Raw genomic sequence first — 13,715 nt, 5'->3', positions numbered from 1 at the left:
TAACTTTTTCACCTGATCCAAGAACAATCTGAATGTTCTAAGGCTCATCAATAATTCATCATTGTCAGAAAGAATATCCACATATCTCACCCTAGGGGTGGGCGTCGGTCGGTTTGGTCGGTTATTATGAAAGTACGGTTCGGTTTATCGGTTTTCGATTTTATAATATTAATAACCAAATCAAACCAAAGTATTTACGGTTCGGTGCGGTTTTTTCAAGGTTCGGTTCGGTTATTTCCGGTTTAGTTTTTCGGTTATTAACAGTTCAAGATTTTTATATCCGATGTAGACTACGGATCTTTAATTGTAGTAAATTCTTTCACTGTTTCTAGTTGGCAGTCCGCCACTCTCGAAACACCAGTTATACCACTAGATTTTAAGCCTTGGCAATGCATGAAAAAGAACAGAAAAAAGATTGCAGAAAAGACTGCAAAATCTCGAACAGTAGAGCATTCTGCAAATGCAGCTTCCCATTTTAAAGAACCAAAGACTAACACCTAATTTGAGCATTTGGGCTTAGTAAGACTAATAGGCTAATAGGCTAAGGTACAGATGGGCTTGGCTAACTTGGGCTTCAGATGGGTATGGGTAGCGTAAGTCTGTAGGCCGAAAATTTTGGGTATGAGTCCAAAATTTTGATTTTTCGGTTTAACCGTAAACCGCACCGAAAAACCGAAATTTAATATTTTTAAAACCGCACACCGACCGAATAACCGTTTAAACCGAAACCGAAAAATCAAAATTCACGGTTCGGCCGGTTTTTTCGGTTCGGCCGGTATTATGCCCACCCCTATCTCACCCTTTTCAGGTGACTCGCATATTGTTATCTATACTATATTAAAAGCCCGAAGGCCCTTAGCGAAATATCGTTCGCCTTTTTTACCCTTTTAAAATAGAGTTCACACTAAACAAAATAGTCATTTGATTATTCTCCTATCTAATATTTAGGTGTTTGAATCAAATCAAATTTATTATTTTTAAATCTTTCTTTATTTGAATTAAGTAAGAAGTCTTTATATTTAGGACTTTAAAATAATTAAAATTTTACCTAAAATAAATATCAGAAAATACTAAATTAAAACACTTTGTTACCAAGGCAATACCTTAATTTATTGTAATGCATATTTCCGTCAACTAGATGAAAAGGACTTTTATTGGTAAAAAAAATATTTATTACAAAATTTGACTTTAAGAAATAGGAATTAGCTTTGAAGTTCGTGTCATAGCTAATAGGATCCATCACAAACCTATAGCTAAATTCTACTCAGCAATGAATATTTGCTTTTTAGCTACATAATTTGTTTGTCATTTTTTTAATTTTCTATAGTTGTCCGGTCGAGAATAGATATTACCTAGACAATTATTTTCATCTGAAGTTAAAACGAAATAAGGATAAATAATAGATTACTAAGCTATCAAAATTATTTGTGCTTGACTAAATAGGATCAATATTTGTCATTTTCAAGAACTTATATTTTTTTTAAACTCAAATATATTATTTAATAATATTTATATAATTTATAAAGTTTATATAGGGTTTTGCGCGTACTCTAAGACTAGTTTACTTAAATGTCATTCATTGCTATTTATTGTTATTTAATGTCATTCCCTTCTTTTCGGGTCATTGAATATTGCTAGTGTTGTCAACATTTACTGCTACAGTCAAACCTCTCTATAACAGTCTCGTTTGTTTCGATTTTTTTTGGATGTTATAGCAAAGTAATATTATATAGAACATATATTATAACATAACATGAAAATTGGTTCCGAAAAATCTTGGCTTTTATAGTGAAGTGTTGTTATATAGGGATGCTATTATAGAGAAGTCTGACTGTACTTGGATAATATACGTATCACCCCACTAAAAAATCAGTTAATATATCTTTTGGACATTAATATTGGCCAAGATTGACTTTATTTTATTAAACCTAATTGTCCAAGCCCAAATCTAAATTTTGGGTCAAACAATGCATATGAATACCATTCTGAAAACTAATTAACTGGCCGAAGGTCAAGCCATTGATTTGAGCTGAAAAGAGCAAGAAGAAGGAAAAAGATACAAACGAGGAGATTACAGACACATAGGCGGAGCCATGAAATTTATGGATTCTAAATTTATTACGTCTTAAATATTAGATTCACGATTAAATTTTTATATATATTTAATAAAATTTTTAATACAAATATAATATTTAAACAAAAGTGACTGAATTCAAATCGAACTCGCACCTAATAGAGTAGCTCCGAACATGTATCAGTATAATCACTAAATTTTATCTTATTTTTTGTCACATTAAGGTAATTGAAATTTACCAATTACAATAGTAAATTCATAAAACAACCTTTTATCATATTAAAATAACTGAACTATGTGAAAATTACTCAGAAAATACAAATGACGAGCAGAACAAATTCCCGTCTCTGAGAACGCAAAGACAAAAATAAATAAAATCCATCGCGAATAATTTCGAGTACCCACATTTATAACAATTCACACATATTATGCAAGTGAAGAGAAATGTAGGTGCTGATGCAGCTGTGGGTTCATGAACTGCTGCATCGGCCATGCTCGGTAGCTAGAATTTCATCAAGGGGTTCAAATAATAAAAGAATTAAATATAGGGAGAAGCAAGGGGATTCGACTTTCACATATATACATAACAAATTAACATTATATACACAGTACAATTTCTCGGATAAATCGCCTTCCGCCCCTAGCTCCGCCACTGCTCGGTCCCCAGCAAGGCCGCATGCAAAGGCCTCAAATAAGAACCAAAACTTGATTCATTCAAACCAATACCAACAATAGCCCGGGTCTTAGCTGCAGCAGTTCAAGGAAAAGCAGAACAATCTCCTCACATATATTCCCTCGCACTACAACATTATGCATATACAGCTGTGAAATACATCATGGCTAAATATGAAAATTACGTGGCATTGACACCAATGTGTTTAGGGAGCACAGGGGCGTATGTAGCACGCAAGTGACGAGTTCAATTGAACTCATAACTTTCGATACGGAGCATAAATTTATGTATAAAAATTTACGAAAATTACAACAAATAGTATATATGAATCCATAGCTTTAAGAATATAATGGGTTCAATGCTAAAAATATTAAAGGTTGAACCCATAAAATTTAAATTTCGGATCCGCCTCTGATGGATCAAATGTCTTTTCTAGAATTCAAGGCTGTCAAAAACATTACCCATTCTCAGGTTGGCTTAGTTTACTCCCCTGCAACTGTTAACATTGGGTTTTAATTAGTCCATTTATAGACATGTTTTTAGTATTGCATACTAGCTCTATTTGATGCCATGTGTGGTATAGGAAAAAACTGATTGTATGTCTAACTTGAGTTTTGAGTTTGAAGTTGAATTTTGGCATAAGTTTGAGTAAGAAGTTTGTAATTTTTTCATATCTTCAAATCCAGAAGCTGAATGCAGAAATTTTGAGCAATGGGAAAGTAGTCTACAGCTTATTGTTTGGCTGTTATTTTTCATTCTTTTAAGTTCTATCATTCATTTTGAAATATTTAGGAGGCTTATCTATTAGAATTATCTAAAAAGATATGAACAGTTAAATGCAAAAAACAACAACAAACTTAGTATAATCCCATAAGTGGGGTATGGGGAGGGTAATGTGTACACAGATCTTACCCTGAAGGTTGATAAACTGTTTTCGATAGACCCCGGGCTCAAGGAACATTTAAATGCAGTGGAGTAAAAATGTTGGTTGTAAACAAAATAATACATTTCAAGCATCATATACAGAAGGTAGCAGTGAGAATCTCTGAAGAATATAGGAGCAGTTAATCTGTTTCATTTTCTTGCTCTCTATATGTATGCTCCAATTTAAGTAGCATACATTTTTCCACAGCAGAGCATCCTTTCTGAGTCCATATATAGTTAAATAATAACCACTTAATGAAAACATATATTGAAGTACAATAAACTTGTGGAGTACTTAAAATATATCACATTTACAACTTGATATGGTGATCAACATATTCTCTAAGTAAACTTCTATCTTGAGCAGAGTAGTACTATGGACATCGAACAATCTAAGTGAAAAAGGTGACATAAAAAGACAAGAGAAAAATTAGAAACTGATAAAATCTGGTGTAACGGACTTCAAGGATTTATGAAACCATCCACTCTAATATTATCCTTCCGCGATAGAAATTTCATGCAAATAGGCGGATTCACGCCTGCTAAAGCTAGTATCGAACTTGGCAAGGTCCAGATTCCATCACCACAAATTAGTCCAGATGCAACGGCAGGTCCAAATGCATCAGCCTTAACCTTGTCTATCTTTGTCCAGACGAACAAGATCAGGCTCCCGAGACACATATCAATAGCAAAGTAGGATCCAAGATAGAACGGTATGGCCATTGCCATTGGAAGAGGAATATACTTTGCCTTATTCTTTCCTACAGCATCCCTTAAGGCGTTGATGGCAATAGCTCCAAGGAAGAATACATAACAAAGGGTGAGACAATTCTTCGGTAGAGCTGAGAAACCTTCGACCCCTAAGATAGACATGTTACGATAGACGAGAGCATAAGGGGCAGGATATTCCGAACCTGGAACACCTAAGTCGTGGAACGCCTTGTAGAAGAGCCAAAATACACAAGGAGAAATGACGCAGCCCATTGCTGTTCCGATTATTTGGCTTATGAACATGGATCTAGGAGAAGCCAATGTCATGTAACCGGTTTTGAAGTCCTGTGTTAGGTCGGATGCAGTGGAAACTATGTTCATCATCACACCACAAGCAGCTAATCCAGCTAGAACCCCACCATGAGCGGCCCCGGCCCATGCCCCGATCGTGAAAATGGCCAGCTTTCCATACGTGGATGCCAATGACCAGTCGGTGAGACCACATCCGTAAGCATTGCAGAAGGCTAGTATTGGTGCAAAAATATAAATTACGACGATGTAGTACCACTTAAGTTGATGGAAAATATGCGGAAGTGTTACAGTGGAGACGATGGCAATGCTGACGTAACCAGCTATTGCGACCCACGTAGGGATTTGATCCTTGAGGAAAAGCTCGGTTCGTATCTGATCATCATAAGATAAAGAAGGCTCTGTAGGAGATCCACGGGCACCAACAGGAAGGACGGACCCTGCTCTTTTCTCACGGATTTGAAAATATATACCATATAACGTTCGTCCAAGTACTTTGCAAAAGTTGTACAAACCATCACCAAGGATCATGGCGATCGCTATGAAGACCTGCAATACAAGATCATTATGGAAACGCGATAAGCCTCATTTCAGTTTTATAAAAGAATCAAGATTATCGACTCATATTCATTGTTCTGCTCCAAAAGAGAAGGAGAAAAGGGGAGATTACCCTGTAACCTTGTATGCCATGAAGGCTGCTGGCGCTTTGATTAGCAGGGTACCAATGACCTTTTCTGTCTTGAATAAGAGGCCACATTATACCCCATGAAAGGATAGCTCCAACTAGCAAAGATATGTTGATCAGATAAGGACATATCATCCCAACACCAACATATGTTGCCGAGAAGTCAAAGTAAAACCTGGTCGATTGGAGAAATAAGCCGAAAGATTAAAACGATAAACAGGACGAAAGTCAGTTATCTTGTGTAGAACAAGCACAAGTTTAGAGTACATACTGAGAGACAGATATCAATAGCAAATAGAATCTTAAGATGGATGCTGGTCAACTTCCTATATATAAGCTAAATACAATAAGAAATATGCTTTCAAGTTACAGAATGAGTACAAAACAGCCTTGTTTCCAATCTATGCAAGAAAATCAGAATATTGTAGCGGCTATAGAAGTTTGAAGTTTATTAGAGTCCAAAAGAGTTAAACTTAGGCCAACTGCATTTTGTAAGTTATTGAAAACGCATCGCAAACTGTATTAATAGGCTAATAAGTTCAAAAGCTTGTTCAGTTCTTTTGGTTGTTCTATTGTACACAGGTAAACTTATCAGGAAATCATGTCAGTTGGTTTCATTCAACTGATGTGGATAAAAAAAGGTTGAATCTAAACCTTGTCATATATATTACCTGTTTTCGTAGGCTTTGAGACCGAATGTGGGAAAATTAACAAAACCACAGCCATCTCCTGCTGTGAAAAACCACTGGAAGAAACCCCATAAGAAGCTGAAACTGAAAAACTTTCCCAAAGCTTTTACTTGTTTCCTGCAGTTAGCAATAAGGAAAAAAACAATTAGTACTTTCATTTATAAGAAACGCTCATCTAGTTAAATACGTATGAAACACTCACTTGGCTAGCTTAGCTCCTTGTGGTGTATGGAAACTGTTGATCAAATGAGCAGTCGCAGTTCCACTTGGATATACTAGTTTAAAGTCTATGATCATAATCTGAAACAAATACACATTATCTCAAAAAATACCCATTTATATGAAAAAAAGAACAATAGTATCAATTATGAGCCATTCATTCCAAAACTACTTATGGACAGCTCCAAATTTTAAATCTTTTCTCAACTTTGAGAGGGAAGTCTTGGCGTAACTAGTAAAGTTGTTGCCACGTGATCAAGAGGTCACGGGTTCAAGCCGTGGAAACAGTCTCTTGCAGAAATGCAGGGTAAGGCCGCGTACAATAGACCCTTATGGTCTGGCCTTCCCCGGGCCTCGCGCATAGCGGGAGCTTAGTACACCGGCTGCCCTTTTTTCTGTACCTCTCAAAAAAAAGAACAGATGAAGTTCATGTCTTCTGAAAAGGAAAAAGGGCAAAAATTTTCCATTCGTATCCTTGTCGTTAGCAAACTAAAGGGCAGCCCGATGCACAAGGCATTTCACGTTACGCACGATCTGGAGAACGACCGCACCCCAAGGGGCGTGGTGTATACAGCCTATCCTAATGCAAACATTAGTGACTGCTTCTACGGCTCGAACCCGTGACCTATAAGGGCAAACTCTCTCATATTATAGGGGCAAATTTGAACTTTTGCTCCTTATAAAAGTTTGAACAATGTGTTGAGTACAGCCTATAGAAGTTTCATTGTGCTAGAAAATATGATATAACATATGGATTAGAGATGTTCTGAGTTAAGAATGTACCTTACGAAGAGGAACCACAGAGAAAAGTCCAAGAAAGCTAACAACAAAAAGGAAACTAATCATCCATCCCAAAGAAGGGTTCTTAATATTATCTGCAGCATTATCTTCATTTGACTGTTTAGCAATAACTTCGCTCATGCCAAAAAGATAGCTTCCAAAACCTCCTGCTCATCAAAGATAAAAGGTAAATAAACGAAATAAGAGTTATTGCATTTTGAGATGCTTTTTAGCACCTTAAGAAGAACCGGAAGAGCAGAGGTTAATTTCTCGTATGGTTTAACATGGTGTGATATTGTCCGCTTTAGAGCAAGCGCGCACATCTTACACCATTAAGAGTATCTAATGGTGTGAGCATGTGAGGTTGAGTGCGGCCATTTTTCCAACCTTGCGTGAATGCGGAAGCTTTATACACCTGACCTTTTTTCTAGTTTCCATGTAAGACTTTGTTCTCACACACCCAATAAATTCGTCTAAAAATCTTGACTGCTCATATTTCACATCGGTGGGAGCAATCTTCTTTTCCATTTTTTTGTTTTGACTTCTTAATTATCTTTATAAATTCATTAGCTAATAGGAAAATACTTGATTAGATTTCCAAAACTTGTAGAGATTATAGACTAGGTTCCAGTAACAAACAATTTAAGAAACATTACAGAAGACATAACATTGCCATATAATTCTTTAAGAAATTTTAGCAAATTCTCCAATTTTAGCAACCATTGTTTCACTTGAAATACTCTTCAAATAAGTCTTGAAAATTTCACAAGTATTTCAAGTATTCAAGTTCAGTGGTGGACTTAATTAGCACAACGACTTCTTTCGAGTTAAACTATAAATAATTAAATGATTTTAAGTATGAGTTTTTGTGTGTGTTTATATTAAAGTTTGACATGTTGTTATGCAGTAGTAGTGGATAACTTAAGATCCCAATCTGGATCTACTATCTAGCCATGTTAGTAGTCTGAACAGTAGGGGAACGTTTTTTCAATATTCTAAAACAATAATGATTCGCCTATATATACAGTTCTTATGGAAAAGCCTCTGCTCACAAGATATGGGTAAGGTCTATGTATTTTATTGTCCTTCCCATATCCCGCATTGTGGGAATATATCGTCAGTCTGCATATACATTATCCTCCCCAAAACTCACACTGTGGAAATATATTGCGTCTGCATATCATACCCTCCCCAGATCCCACAATATGGGAATATATTGGCAGTCTGCGTATACATTACTTTCTCCAGATCCCACACTACAGGAATATACTGGGTGTCTGCGTATACATTATCTTCCTCAAACCTCATATTGTGGAAATATACTGTGTCCCTACCTTACATTGTGAGAATATATATACTATATCACGGATATAATTGTGGAATAACGCGATCAACATTATTAGGTTGACCCACCCACCACTTGCGGAGATCATAACAAAGACTTTAAAATAAGTGTTGCAAATGTTCCAGCTTGCGTAAGTGTTAATCAGATTAGTCCAACAAGTCAAGTAAATGGCACTCCGGTTGTTGCAATGACTTTTAAATTAGTCAATAATTCACACTATTTGACTAAACTCATTAATTATTAATTTTCAGAATCCAAGAATATACTAATTCATCAAGCTGAATAGTTTTTTTAGTAATCTACACAGAAATTGATTGCAAAGTTTAAAGCACAAGTCATCTTAGGTAGAGACGTACAAGTGAAAATTGGGATAAGTGATAGTTATGAATAAATTAAAATATACAGGTAAAACTAAAGTTGAGTAATAAGCAGCCTGCGTTGACTTGAATTTTTTTTAAAAAGCATTTTAATAGAAAACGTTTTTAGAGAAGTTCTTTAATAGATTTTCTGGAATAGTATAAAGTTATACTGAAAATGAAAACAGTGTTAGTGTTCCCTTCAATTTATGTGTTTTACTGTTTTGCTTAAAAGGAATGTTATCTTTCTATTATTTAAATTAAATTTTAATGCTAACATTTTCATTTTATTTTTAATGACACGTACTAACATGGCATGCAAATTCAAAGGGTAATTTTTATCTTGTTATACCCATTTTAATTTATGACCACAAGAATGAAAAGTACCTTTTACATATAATCTAAAATTTTATGTCCAATCAAATTAAAATATATTTAACAAAATTGATAAAATATTAAAGAAGAATAATGACAAGGGCTTTTACGGCTATTCTGGAAATTGACATTTATCCTAACGAGATGAGACCACCTCCATAGAACCCCACACACCTTTTCACCCGTGTAAATGATAAAGTAAGCATTTGGATAATATTTGATAGAAATTTTAAAAAATATTATTTGGAATTTAAAGTTGAAATTTTTTTAACAATTCATTTGTGGACAGGACTTTCATATGAAAAGACGTTATTTTTAGTAAAAATAATATTTTATTTAAAATATTCTTCACTTGAACAAGTTAACAATTTGTAAGTGAAAATTATTACATTTACATACTCTCACATAGTCACATAATTTTTAAATTATTTGATATTTTGAATATTGGAATTTAATATTTATATTTACTGATGCCTAAATTCGGTGATATCTTTATACACTGTGGAGTCCACAAAGCCACCGCAAAGCAAAATACCGAAAGAGCAGTATACAAATATCCCGTGGACCAAATAATGACAATTGTATATAGTCCAATATTTCAGCAAACATTAATGGCGATGTCCCTTGTTTCTTTCTTCATTTAATAATTGCAAAAATGAGATAAACATATGCTTTGACAAAAACTACACACCAAATTTTTTCCCAACCCTACTTTTATGGAAAGTGATTACCACATTAAGTAAAAACATCTCATCAGCTAAACGAACTCTTTTGTGAAGTCAAATAATTTAAACCTAATTCTCTTATAAACTGATACTATCACCTAAAAGATAACTAAAAGTAATTATCGACCTAAAATTAGTGACATATATAGAACAAAAAAAATAGATTATTTGTTACTGTTAAAATTTTACTACTACACTCTTCGGTCAAGTAAACAAAGCTTACAGAAAAAAAAAAGTTTTTTTACACCGATGTATCGTAATTTTTCGACCAAGTCATCATAAAAAAATACCTAAAAATCTTATTATACTGACAGTGTAATAATACACGTCGATGAATATAAGTAAAAGTTTAACTATTTATACACAGTAATAGTAGTAATAGAGCTTTTACGTTGTCACTTAAAAAGAAAATTATACGATTAGTAACCCGAAAAATAAGACGATTAAACTACACTGACAATATTATTATTCTATCAGTTAAATCTTATAAAAGTTACAACAACAACAACAACAATTCAGTGTGATCTCAGAGGGTACGTATCGTGTACGCATCCTTACTCTCGCAGGGTAGAGAGACTATTTTCGATAGATTCCGACTAAGAAAAAGCAAAATCTTATAAAAGTTAATCATGTTTAATTTGCATAATTGTTTGAGTAGGATAAAGAGAGGAAGAAACTAAGGATTTACTTACCACTAAAGGCTATGCCAGAAGTTGCAACAACACAAGTCTGAATAACTGTATTTTCTTGACGAGTAAATGGCTGCTTTAGCCAACCAGATTTCTCAAGAAACTTAGTCCAAGTTTTGACAAAGAAGAACCCCAAAAGACCAGCAGAAACATTAAGAGAAGGGATAATTCCAGTAGTAAGATTTAACTTCATAACAATGAAAGTGAAAAGAATTCCCAATACAAAGCTCACAAAAAATGCTCTGAATGTTAATTGACTTTGCCATGTAGGAACTTCTTTTGACTCAAAAATTCTTTCTACTGATTGTGTAGATTCTTCTTCTTGTTCTGGTTCTAAATGGGATTCATTGGTTTTTTTGGTAAGAAAATCAACTTGAGAATTTGTATTATTTGTTGAGTATTCAGTAGAAGGATATGGTTCCCTTCTATTGGTACTGTTGGATCTATCCATGGTTTGTGGTGTATACAAAAAGTTTACTCTTTTTGGGGGGTTGTTTAATTTGCTTTGTTTTCTTGAAGTGAGGATTGGTATTTATTGAATTGAAGAAGAAAAGTGAATAAAAATGCGTGCTACTAAGTGGGTCACACTATATTGTATACAACAAGGTTTTTCCATGTCCAAATTAAAGGAAATGGTTGTCCTTAGTCCTTATCAGTTGTGGTGGAGGGGGGAGGGGGTGGGGTGGGGGTGCTGAATATGACTATCATATGGCATTACTATATGGGGGTTTATGAAATATTGAATTGAACGCTTTCTTGATAGAGATGTGGATGGTTTTGTTTTCGTGGTTTCGGTTTACGTGACACCATTTACTCCGTCCCATTCATTTTAAATGATTTTTTGGTTTATTTTACGCATATTAAAAAATTCATCTTTTAATATTAATTAACAATAAAATTTATCATATTAATCTTAATATGCTCATTGAAAATATAACACTACTAGAAAAGTGTCAAAACCCGTGTACAGAATATCGACTGAAATTGGTCGGAAGAAAAATCGATCGAAATCGGTCGAAAAATAGGTAAATTGATCGCAAAAGTCGGAGAAAAAATTTCACACAAACATACCGACCACAAAAATTTTATATATATATATATAATTTACCGACCGATTTCGGTCGGTATTATTGTTAGATTATTTGTCATTTACAATATCTACATACATTTAACAACACACACACTCACACACACACACACACACACACACACACATATATATATATATATATATATATATATATATATATATATATATATATACACACACACACACACATACATACACACATATAGTCTTGAATATTTTATTCTCGATCACCTTATTAGTACTTTGCTCGGATACTTTATCAGTGGATCAATTGAAAATTCAATTATATTCGATTAAAACTTACTACAATACATTTAAAAATAAAGTATATAGTTCTATAATATGTAGTGATATATTAATATTTAAGTTGTAGCAACAACAACATACGTGTGTGTATATATATATATATATATATATATATATATATATATATATATATATATATAGCCCTTGATTAAAATTAATTTTGACTATTTCACTAAATACCGACCAACTTCGGTCGGTTATTTTAATAAAATAATTATTAAAAAAATTAAAAATCAAATTTCCAACCGAATTCGGTCGGTAAGTTTATGGTCAAACGGTCAATATTTCACTTAAATGTACCGGTCGCCTTTTCCGACCGAAGTCGATCGAAAATCTGCAAATTAGAGCCCACCAGCGGGCTTTTTTCCCCATTTCTCAATTTTCTCTATTTCTCATTCTCTCCTCCACCCTCTTTGACCCTAAGCCGATTTTGCCCAAATCCCACAAAAAATCTATTCCTACTTCCATCCTCCCCCAAAATCAAAGCCCAAAATCATCCTCATTACCTTCTTCGCCCAACTCCCCATTCACACTGCCTCACCGCCACCGCCGTCCTCCGCCACTGCCTCACCGCCACCGCCGTCCTCCGCCACTGCCTCACCAGCGTCGTCGTCGCTGCTTCTTCCGCCACCTCCCTCCCTTCTCACCATTACTCAACCGCCGCTACTTCCACCACGTGAAGGTTAGTCACCTAATATTTTTTAAGCTACTTTAATTCTTAAATTTTAGGATTTAATTTATTATTCTATTTTTGTTTATTGCTTTTAAAAATTTAGGGTTTATTAATTTAGGGGATAATATTGTTCTATTAGAGTTTATTGCTTTTAGAAAATTAGGCTTAACTAATTATGCTATATTAATTGAATGAGTTAGTCTAATTGAATGTGTTAACAAATTATAATATTCATGAGTTAGTCTAATTACGATTAATGCTAGTGTTTGTTATCTTGCAAGTCTTTCAATTATATTGCCCGTTAATGGTCTAATTGAATTTGAAAAGAACTTATTTAGGGATATATGAGAACTTTAAATTTAATATGCACTCAAATTATTTAAATTAACTACTTTGTAACTAAAGTTTATTATGTAACTTAAACTATAAATTAATTTGAAAACTCATTTAATATAACATGCAATTTATTTATTCTTTGTGTAGATGGAATATCGTACTTGGATGTATAATAGGAATTATCCTAATCGTTGGTTTTTGAAGGATGAATTTATAGAAGGGGTTAATGAATTTATTAGGCATGCAATATCACTTGAACCATTTCAAATCGGAGAGATAGTTAGGTGTCTTTGTGTGAAGTGCAAGTGTTTGTATTTTTTTGGATTGGAGAATGTTAAGACTCATCTTTATAAAAAAGGGTTTATGGATAATTATTTTGTGTGGACTAGTCATGGAGAGGTTGATGGTAGTGATGGTGTATTTCATAACATAGTTGTTGGTGAAAGTAGTAGGTCGGTGGGGAATAACGTTCAACATCCTAGATACCATAAAATGGTTGCGGGTACTTTTGGGATGCACTTAGAGTTTGACCCCCATGAAAGTGTTGAACAAGCTCCTAACGAAGAGGCAAAATATTTTTATGAATAGTGAAAGGTCACTAGTCATCTACTAAGTTAAGGGAGTATGCACTCTTAGTTGTCTGTTGCAGTTAGATTATTAAGTATCAAATCATATACAAATATTTCTCAAGCCGAAATGGATTCTTTCATTGGCCTTATGAATGAACTAGTTGACCCAACTTTCAACATACCTAAA

General features: G+C 34.0%; 1 protein-coding gene across 1 annotated transcript; it reads right to left on the bottom strand.

The window, feature by feature from the left end:
* Positions 1 to 3,905: 3,905 nt before the first annotated feature.
* Positions 3,906 to 11,105, bottom strand: LOC104089789 (probable metal-nicotianamine transporter YSL7). The gene is made up of 6 exons (XM_009594763.4): positions 10,558 to 11,105; positions 7,068 to 7,231; positions 6,268 to 6,365; positions 6,048 to 6,182; positions 5,362 to 5,551; positions 3,906 to 5,240 (listed from the first exon to the last, which is right to left on the bottom strand). Exons 1-6 carry the CDS (start codon positions 11,003 to 11,005, stop codon positions 4,134 to 4,136), a joined length of 2,142 nt encoding a protein of 713 aa, XP_009593058.1. The 5' UTR covers positions 11,006 to 11,105; the 3' UTR covers positions 3,906 to 4,133.
* Positions 11,106 to 13,715: the final 2,610 nt, after the last annotated feature.

The sequence above is a fragment of the Nicotiana tomentosiformis genome, chromosome 9, assembly GCF_000390325.3.
Source record: "Nicotiana tomentosiformis chromosome 9, ASM39032v3, whole genome shotgun sequence".
Classification (NCBI taxonomy): domain Eukaryota; kingdom Viridiplantae; phylum Streptophyta; class Magnoliopsida; order Solanales; family Solanaceae; genus Nicotiana; species Nicotiana tomentosiformis.
This window is presented reverse-complemented; position numbering and strand designations above follow the sequence as displayed.